General features: G+C 56.9%; 1 protein-coding gene across 1 annotated transcript; it reads right to left on the reverse strand.

Moving 5' to 3' along the window:
• Positions 1-3,043: 3,043 nt before the first annotated feature.
• MIND_00574500 (uncharacterized protein) lies at positions 3,044-4,095 on the reverse strand (the record flags this gene model as incomplete). Its single annotated transcript, XM_037362508.1, has 5 exons — positions 3,044-3,303; positions 3,353-3,434; positions 3,488-3,705; positions 3,760-4,027; positions 4,078-4,095. 5 exons carry the CDS (start codon positions 4,093-4,095, stop codon positions 3,044-3,046), a joined length of 846 nt encoding a protein of 281 aa, XP_037220429.1.
• Between the last annotated feature and the right edge of the window lie 6,077 nt (positions 4,096-10,172).

The following is a 10,172-nucleotide window of genomic DNA, read 5'->3' on the forward strand; positions in this document are numbered from 1 at the left end:
ATTCTGTCTTGGGCGTAAACGTAGCCTTGAACGCTTTCTACTCAGGCCCGTCAGTCCCGTCTTTTAGGCAAAAGAATGTAACGCACCTTCTTCTCCTCATCGTGGACCCACCCTCCGCAACAGCACTTGTCCACGCCGCGTATGCGGCCACAGCAGAAGCGCAACTTGGCGCCAACGTCGACGTACTGCTTGAGCAGTCCCGCCCAGTCCTCCGCGAGGCCCGAAGCATGCGCGGTTGCGCGGTCAATGGCGAAACGCTTGAGGTACATCGCGAACCCACCAAAGCCGTGGCCTATAAAGTCTGCCGAGAGGTAGAACTGGCCGATACCGTAGAAGTCGGCGCCCTGCTCGATGCGCCCACGGTCACACGCGGCATCGTAGCCCTCCGTCATCATGCGCAGCGCCGGCGCGAGCTCGAGGCCGACGAGCTTGAAGCGCCGGCTGGCGGGGAGCACGCCCGGACCCTTGGTCACGTGGGCGCCCTTGTGCTCGAGCTTGACAAAGAGGAAGCGGTTGCGCTCGGCGTGCGGGTGAGTGCGCAGTTGGAGCGCGGCGATGAGACAGTTTTTGAGCGGCGCCTCGTAGTAGCGCATCCACTCCATCAAGTCCGCGTAGCCTGTCTCAAGCCCGGCGTCTGTCTTTATACGTGCAGCTTCTTCTTGCACACGCTTGCACTCGGGCTTGTGCGATTTCCAGTCAGAGACCTGGCACTTTTTGCTCTGGGGCACATGTTAGCATGATAGTGAAGTGGGGAGCTCGAGACGGGTAGCGCACGCAGTAGAACACCGTCGAGCATGCCATGCACCTGGATAGCTTCCCGCCACCATGGCGCTGGAAGATGAGACATCCGTTGCAGATCGCGTGGGTATGGATGGGCCTCGCATCGTGGAACATGGGCAGGTCGTGCGAAAGCTGCGCCGCCATTGTCGCCAGCGGGATTCCTTCACTGTGGATGAGAAGCTGAGAGGAAAAGAAGGGACAGGCAACGCTGCCTTGACCGTCGTCGTGGGGAGAGGGAAACAGAGGCACCCAGAACGTGGGAGCGATGATCGGGTACTCAGCCGAATGACGCCGATTGGTTGGCCACACGTGATGACGTCTTACGTACGGTCTTGGCGCCTTACGACTCCAGCCATGTCCCCAAAGTGTCCCCAAAGAACAGGACCTGGACCCCGCTCCATGCATTCCTGACAAAACACCTCCACAAGCGCTTCGGCGCGCCGCGCAGCAGCAGCATTGGACTCTTTGCGCCCTGGTAGTCGAATTCGAAACCTGTGTAAGTTACTAATAATATAAATCAAAGTAGCATTTGTTCTCGATGCTCTGCAATATTTTCCTGAAAAACTGTCACTTGTCTCCAGTCCAGCTTCAAAGACAACGGTCAAGAAAACCCAAAGAAAATGGGAGTAACAAGTAGATGGGTAAAATCATGATGCCGGCTGGACTGTTGACGTAACCTTCCCCTGCGGCAGCTTCGGCGCCATCGTTGACCGTATCAAGTCTGCCGAAAGGTTGCCGTGTCACACTGGCGCGACCGACGATGATCGTTCTGTCTTGCTAGGCGCATGCTCTCGTAAACCCAGTGAGCAAGCGCTGGCTGGCAGCGACCACTGCATCGAATGATTATTTTATTTTTTGCCTCGTACGACTACAACTCGACCCACTGGCACACCCGCGACTTAGGCTGAAGACATATAAAAGCCTCTACAGGCCACACGCACACCCATCCCCAACTCTCTTTCTATCCTCTGTGATGCCCACCACTTCTGCGACACCCTCAATCACTGCCCTTGATCTCTCGCCCATCTACCGAAACTTTACCGGTGCTCGTAATGACGAAGAAATGACGCTTGTTCGCCGAATGCGTGTCGTCCAGAAAGAGCAGAAAATTATGCTGAGTGTGAACCCTCAGTCTCGCTCCCTTACTGTTTGGAACTGGTATGTCCCTGCATTGTTTACCTCGGCTCATCGTTCCCTGCTGATATCTTCCTGTTAGGCCAACTAATAATGGTATTCGTGTTGCACCGTCCGACATCTACACATATATCGAGCATCACCTTATGCGACTCCCATGCTGCTTCTGTGTGCTCAGATATCCAGGAAATATAGCTAGCAACTGGTATACAGAGGTCAAGATTGTCCTTTCAATGACTGGGCCCTTAGCCGGGGAGTGTGTGGCTCGTTGTGCCTCAAGGGAGTGCAAGTATTTTAGTAAGTCATTTCTCTTCATCCACAATTGAATTGTCTCATATTATATAAGTGCTCTTTGAACGGTGCTTCAATTCGCGTGCCCAGCCTGTGAAGGGGTACTCTACCCGAGGTAACTGCATGATTATCTTCAATCTTCTTTCTCTTTCTAATGGTACATAGGTGACCGTGACCCCCTCCCATTTCGACGCTACATTGAAGAAGAGACACCTGAACGTCGTCTTATAACCCGTCAGTAGTGTTCATTCTCTTCGGATTGCACATTCTGATCATTTGCAACTTACAGCAGCGAGCACTGCAACACCTCCATCAAACCCTCGTCGTCGTCATCGAAATGAGCCTGAAGAGGAAACACCTACACGTCCTCTGAAACGCCGTCGCACCAGTAAGTTTTTGATAACAACACTGTCCTGCATGATCATTGATATGGCGATAGGCAACATCAATACCTCTATTATCGAAAATGCAGAGCCAAACTCTCCCTCCGACAAGCCCTTTGATCTTCTCCTTCGTCTCGATGACTGTACCAAGCCGGGTCTCACAGAGACAGAGTTCCGTGGTCTATTTGTCAAGTGCTCTAACTGCCATTTATATACTACCAAGTCCGCCTTCGAAGAGCATCACTGCCGCACACTCATTCCCACCTACCTTGCCAATGGTATTATTGACCTTACTGGAGAGTCAGACGATGCGTAGCTACAGATGGCGATATAGATACAACACATCCTTTAAATATTTCTCTTTCTTCTACCTACAAGTTATTTAATTCACTGAGACTAATTTTCTATGCCATTCCGAGAATCAGTATGATTTGAGACTTGTTACAAGAATACAACTACGGAAGTAGAAGCCCAACTTTGCCAGAGCCTGTCCCGACCAGCTCACGACTACCTGCAACTGCTTTCTCAAATGTGTCACGGGCACGATTGAAGGCACGGATTGTCTTATCGAGCTGCGCCTGACTTCCAACCCTATCTCGAATCTGTTGAAGCTTGTTCTCGGCTTGCTGCATCGCAGAATAGACCTTCTCGACACGTTTGTTCTGGATTTCAATGCGACTATCCTGCTTGGATAATATCTTGTGCTGGACCGTTACTGAAGAGAGAATCAGACCCAAAAATCAAGCCGAGGCAATAGAACGTACCACGTCGTTTCAAACTCTTCTTCGTGCTTTCAGCAATATGCCCCCGGGTGTAGCTGGGTCGAATGCCGAACAGGCCAAGGTTCTGTTACAATCGTTGTAGACTCGGTGTCATATCTGTTTGAGCAAACTGCTTACCCCAAGCGTCTTGAGCTTTAGGCTGTCAAAATGGAGTCCTTTTTTGACTCCTCCCACCAATGTACAGGCAACACCTTCACGATTTGCATCCGCATGCAAACTCTCGATGATGTTGCTGGTATGGTCACCGACTTGCCAAATTGAGCGCAGAATGAAGCTGCGTTCCCAACATAGAGCGGGAAATGCGAATTTGCTACGAATTTTATCTGCCACCCAGTCTGCGCAGATAGTGGTAAGTGGTGCGGAAGCATAAACAATCATTTATAGCATACTTGCGCCAGCTTGACCACCCTCAATGATGATTCGCTGGAGGGTCGACTCCCAGCTAGGATGCTCCATGCATACAAGGCTTCGCATCAGGTTTCGGATATCTTCCGACACATTCGACTTGCGTATATTGCGATATATATGTGCCGTACAGAGTCGGGCAACACGAGCGAGATGGTCGTATTCGTCCAGCGACATGAGCGGTCGTTCTTGATGAAGGTCCATTTTCCCCCGGAAACAATTGCGCATAAGCCTTGAGGTATAGTCCGAGGCCTGCATCAAGCTCAACGGATATTTCTACAATGAGCATTAAGTCCACGTACCTTTGGCTTGACCACCATGCTGGTCCATCGCAAAGTGTAGGATGCCTGTCAGGGGAACCTCCCTTTCGGCCCCTCGGAGACGTCTCCGATTCCGGTCCGACTCCGGTTCCGTCTCCGGTCCGGCCCTCCATCTCGCCCGCACAATCACCGATCTGTCAACGCCCTCCCGACGGTCGCCCTGGGACCTCGCCTGCGACGCCGCCCAAGCCTTCTGTGCCCGACAGCGGCAGCTACGGACAAGCAGTATATAGTCAGCTACCTAGCAGGCGGACCCTTAGAGTTTCTTCTCTTTGGATCCTCCCCTGCTAGGTCAGCTTCATTTGTATTCGCTTACCAATGTTCACGCTTTGGATCCTCCCCTGCTAGGACCTTGATCTCAGGCCTCCGGGGTTGCCCTTACAGCAGAAGAAACTCTCTACGGGATCAACCGGACAAGATTGCCAGGTTCGGCGCTGACTCAGGCTCGGAGTACGAGTCCGTTCCGCCCTCGTCACCGCCCCTGCCACTTGTCCCCTCCTCCTCTACTCCTGTGGTCCCCGCACCCGTCATGCCGTCCGGAGTCACTCCTACCGCAGACGCCCGGCTGGACTCACTCGAGGCGAAAATCGATAGCCTAACTGAGGCCCTTGCTTTACTCACCAACCAGGCTTCCGCTGCCGCTGCCGCCGCTAATAATGCTGGCGGACCCCAAACACCATCGCCGGAGACGTCGATTCCGACTCCGACTCCGGTCCAGGGCGACTCGAAGCCCTTTTTGGCGACATCAACCTCGCCTCAAAATTGGTCTTGCGACCAAACCCCCCGTTCACCTTCAACGGCGACCGGAAACGCGGCCGCGCGTTCCTCTACGCGGTCCGCACCTACGCCCGCCTTGCCCCTGAGGCCTTCGTGGTCAACGGAGAGGCGAGTGAGGAAAAGGCCGTCCGCTATGCCATGTCGTTTATGGCAGAAGGACCCGCTCAGCAATGGGCGGAGCGCCACGGAAGCAAAGCCCCGTTTCCGTTTCCGTCCTGGGGCTCGTTCGTTTCCGAGTTTCGACTCCGGTTCGTCGAGGAGAACGAGCAAGATCATGCTCTCTCCAAACTGGAGACTTCCGCCTATCACATGGGCACAAAGGATGTCTACCAGTACACCGACGACTTCGAGGACCTGATGGACCTCGCCGGATTCGAAGACGCGTTGGTCAAGGTGACCAAGTTCCGCCACGGACTTGACCCCCTGATCAACAACGGAATCACGTCCTCGAACGACCCCCCGGACCTCCGGGATTACCTTAGCTGGCGCACCCGGGCCTTCCGTCAATACGAGGCCCTGGTCCGGGCCAAGCTGATCAAGTCAGCCGCCCCCAAGACGCCTGGCGGTTTGATTCGGACTCCGTTTCCGGTCAACCGCATCCCGGCTCCGGCCCCTTTCCGCCCGGTGGCTCCGGTCGTGCCACCCGCGGCCCGCGCCCTCGCTCCGGCGCCTCCAGCTCCCGTCCCTATGGAGTTGGATCGCACCAGGGCTCGGGGTGCCCCTCGTCGCGCCTGCTTCAGGTGCGGCGACCCAAACCATCTCGCCCGGGATTGCCCCCCCCCCGCCGATGTCCGCTCAATGGACATCCTCGACGAGGTGATCCAACAACTCGGTGACGAGATGTTAGCGGAGTTGATCGCCCGCTACACGGACACAGCTGCCCTGCCGGAGACGGCAGCGGAGTCGATGGCCGGAGAGGATTTTGTCCCCCGCGACGAGTGACTGGTGTGCCCTCGTTCGCGTCTATAAATCGTTTTGCCTCTTTGTATGATGAATGCAGTTCCTTGCCCTACAATGAGCCCGAAACGAAAGACACATCCTCTCCTGCCCCCGCCTCGACTCCGTCTCCGACTCCGCCCGCGACTCCGGTTATCGTCCTCCGCCGCCTCACTGCCTGGGAAAAGAAACTGCCCAAGCAGTACACCGTTGCCGCTGCCCCTGGGGCGAACTCCCTCCACCTCCCGTTAGAGCTCGAGTCCACCACCAGCGCGCTGAAGCTCTCACTCTCTGGGCTTGTCGACTGTGGTGCCACCTCCGACTTCATTGACACGAACTATGTTGCTCGGAATGGCATTCCGGTCCGCACCCTCGATCAGCCGATTCCGGTTTTCAATGTCGATGGCACCCCCAATGACGCTGGCTCCATCAAACAGATCGCGGACTTGGTCCTGCGCTACAAGGGCCATGCCGAACGAGTTCAGCTGGCCGTCACCCATCTTGGCAAGCAAGACCTCATCCTGGGGTATTCCTGGTTGCGGAAACATAACCCAGAGATCAATTGGGAAACCAAGGAGGTCAAGATGACACGGTGCCCCCGCAATTGCTCGACCTGCCGTGAGGAAGAGCGGGTCGAACGGACCGAGTTGCGGCGACTCCGGTCGCTTCAGAAGCGTCTCCGCTCCGGCCCGTTCCCCTCGGTCTGCGCCATGGACCTTTCTGGGTCTGATGACGGAGACGACTCCGTCTCCGGTGACGACTCCGGCCTGCCTGATCTGACGCCGGACTCCGACGACGACGATGACGATGGTCAGCTTGAAGATGGTGACCGCATCTTCTACACCTCGTTCCGCCCCTCGGAGGAGATACGCGCTGGCAGTACTGTCTCGCAACGCCTGGCCGAAGCCTTCGCCAGGAACTCCGCCCCTCCGCCCTCCGAGATCCCGGACTGGGCTAAGGAGTTCCAGGACGTCTTCAACAAGGAGTCCTTCGACACGCTACCGGAGCGGAGAGCCTGGGACCACGCCATTGAACTCGTCCCCGACGCTAAGCCCACCAACTGCAAGGTGTACCCCATCTCGCCCCTCGAGCAACGCGAGCTCGACGCGTTCATCGAGGAAGGGCTTTCGACGGGCCGGATTCGCCCCTCCAAGTCTCCGATGGCGTCTCCGGTCTTCTTCGTCAAGAAGAAGGACGGTGGACTCCGCTTCGTCCAGGACTACCGTGCTCTCAACGCGATGACTGTCAAAAACCGGTACCCCCTTCCGCTGATCAACGACCTCATCAACCGGCTCAAAGGCGCTCGTTACTTCACCAAACTCGACGTCCGTTGGGGCTTCAACAACGTCCGGATCAAGGAAGGTGACGAGTGGAAAGCGGCTTTCCGGACTAACCGAGGCCTGTTCGAGCCCTTGGTGATGTATTTCGGCCTGACAAACTCTCCCGCGACGTTCCAAACGATGATGAATGACATTTTTCAGGACCTCATCCTTTCCGGAGACGTCATGATCTACCTTGACGACATCTTGATCGCCCATTCCGACCTCCGGAAACACCGGCAGATTGTTCAGGAGGTCTTGCGGCGACTCCGAGAGCACAAGTTGTACCTCCGAGCGGAGAAGTGCGACTTCGAAAAATCGTCAATCGAGTACCTCGGAGTCATCATCTCCCACAACCACGTCGAAATGGACCCCGTCAAGGTCGCAGGCGTCTCCGCTTGGCCGACTCCGGAAAACAAGAAGGACATTCAGCAGTTCCTTGGGTTCGCTAACTTCTACCGCAGGTTCATTCGGGACTTCTCGACCCTTGCGCGCCCTCTTTTCGTGCTCACCAAGAAGGACCAGCAATGGACTTTGGGGCGACGCGGAGGCCTCCGCGTTCCAAGCGATCAAGGACGCGGTCACCTCGGAACCGGTCCTGGCGATTCCGGACGACACACGGCCTTTCCGACTCGAGGCGGACAGCTCTGATTATGCGACGGGGGCGGTTCTTTCACAATCCGCCCCGGACGGGAAGTGGCACCCTGTAGCATTCTATTCCAAAAGCTTAAATGATGTCCAGCGCAACTACGAAATCCACGACAAGGAGATGCTCGCGATCATCCGCGCACTCGAGGAATATAGACACTTCCTCGAGGGCGCCGCGCACCCTGTCGAGATTTGGACTGACCATAAGAATTTGGAGTACTTCAGGAAGACGCAACACCTCAACCGGAGACAGGCCCGGTGGTCTCTGTACCTCTCCCGGTTCGACTTCACGCTGCACCACAAACCTGGCCGCGATATGGGTCGGCCTGACGCCCTCTCCCGGAGACCCGACCACGGAGTCGATTCCGACAACTCCGACGTCGTCCTTCTGCGGCCTGAACTCTTCCACGTCCGCGCACTCGAGGGCGTTTCCGTTTCCGGTCCCGGCTCTGAACTCCTCCGTGATATCCGTGATGCCCTCTCCGGTGAGCCTGACCTGGAGGAGCCCGTCGCACTAGCGGCCCGGCAACTTCTTAAGGTTCAAGGTCAAGCTCGAGGCCCCCGCTCCTCACGTTCTGACGAGTGGGCCGTCTCCGGCGGTCTTCTCCATTTCCGAGGAAAGATCGTCGTACCAAAGGACAAGGACCTCCGGAGACGCATCATCGAGCTCTGCCATGACACCCGAGTCGCCGGACACGCAGGTCGTTTCAAGACCCTGGAGTTGGTCTCCCGGAACTACTGGTGGCCTCAGATGTCTCGCCATATCGGCCGGTATGTTGCGACCTGTGACTTGTGCTGTCGCACCAAGGCACTCCGGAGACTGCCCCACGGAGAACTGCACCCCACGGAAACGCCTCCGGAACGCTGGCATACCGTCTCCGTCGACTTCATCGTAGAGCTTCCCGAAGCCCATGGGTACGACGCGATCATGGTCGTCGTTGACACCCTCGGAAAGCGCGCCCACTTCTCAGAGTGTCATACGACGGTCGATGCAGTAGGGGCAGCCCGCCTCTACTACCGGAATGTCTGGCGGCACCATGGGACTCCGGAGAAGTACGTCTCCGACCGCGGCTCGCAGTTCATTGCGGACTTCACCCGAGAACTTTGGCGTCTAATCGGCATCAAGCCCGCCACGTCCACCGCGTACCACCCGCAGACAGACGGTCAGACAGAGCGCGTCAACCAGGAGCTGGAGCAGTACTTGCGGATCTTCACCAACTACCAGCAGGACGACTGGGACGAGCTGATTCCGGCCGCGGAGTTCGCCTACAACAACCACGTTCACTCCTCCACGCAGCAGGTCCCCTTCATGACGGACACGGGACGGCTCCCGCGCATGGGCTTCGAACCCGGAGTCCGTTCCGCCATGGAGTCAGTGAACGAGTTCCGCGACCGGATCGCCACTGGTGTTGCTGAAGCCAAGGCCGCGCTCACTAAGGCCAAAGAGGAGTACAAGCGCTACTACGACCGGAGACGGACTCCGTCTCCGGAGTTTAAGGTTGGCGACCGTGTTTGGCTGGATGCCTCTGACATCAGGACGACTCGCCCCTCGGAGAAGTTCTCCCACCGCCGCCTCGGACCATTCAAGATAGTCGCGGAGATCAGCAAAGGTGCCTACAAGCTCGACCTCCCTCCGCGCTACTCGAAGCTCCACCCGGTCTTCCCCGTCGTCAAGCTCGAGCTCGCTCAGGACGACCCCTTCGACGGACGCCCCGGCTACGACCAGCCCCCTCCGGACCTCGAGGACGGAGTCCCGGAGTGGGAAGTAGAGGAAATCCTGGACGCAAGGGTGAGGTATAAACGGCTGAACTACTTCGTCAGATGGAAAGGCTACGACGCATCGCACGACCAATGGGTCCGCTTCGACCGCGTCTTCGCCCCGGAGAAAATTGCGGAGTTCTATCGTAAGTACCCTGGCAAGCCACGACACATCGCCTCCGCGACCTTCGACTCGATTCCGTTCCGGTCTATGCGTCGGGACGCCGCATTCAAAGGGGGGGGTGATGTCAGGGGAACCTCCCTTTCGGCCCCTCGGAGACGTCTCCGATTCCGGTCCGACTCCGGTTCCGTCTCCGGTCCGGCCCTCCATCTCGCCCGCACAATCACCGATCTGTCAACGCCCTCCCGACGGTCGCCCTGGGACCTCGCCTGCGACGCCGCCCAAGCCTTCTGTGCCCGACAGCGGCAGCTACGGACAAGCAGTATATAGTCAGCTACCTAGCAGGCGGACCCTTAGAGTTTCTTCTCTTTGGATCCTCCCCTGCTAGGTCAGCTTCATTTGTATTCGCTTACCAATGTTCACGCTTTGGATCCTCCCCTGCTAGGACCTTGATCTCAGGCCTCCGGGGTTGCCCTTACAATGCCGACTTCCTGATCAGGACTGCTCGCATGGATATG

This window comes from Mycena indigotica (genome assembly GCF_014461135.1).
Source record: "Mycena indigotica strain 171206Taipei chromosome Unknown Mind.scaff0005, whole genome shotgun sequence".
Lineage (NCBI taxonomy): Eukaryota > Fungi > Basidiomycota > Agaricomycetes > Agaricales > Mycenaceae > Mycena > Mycena indigotica.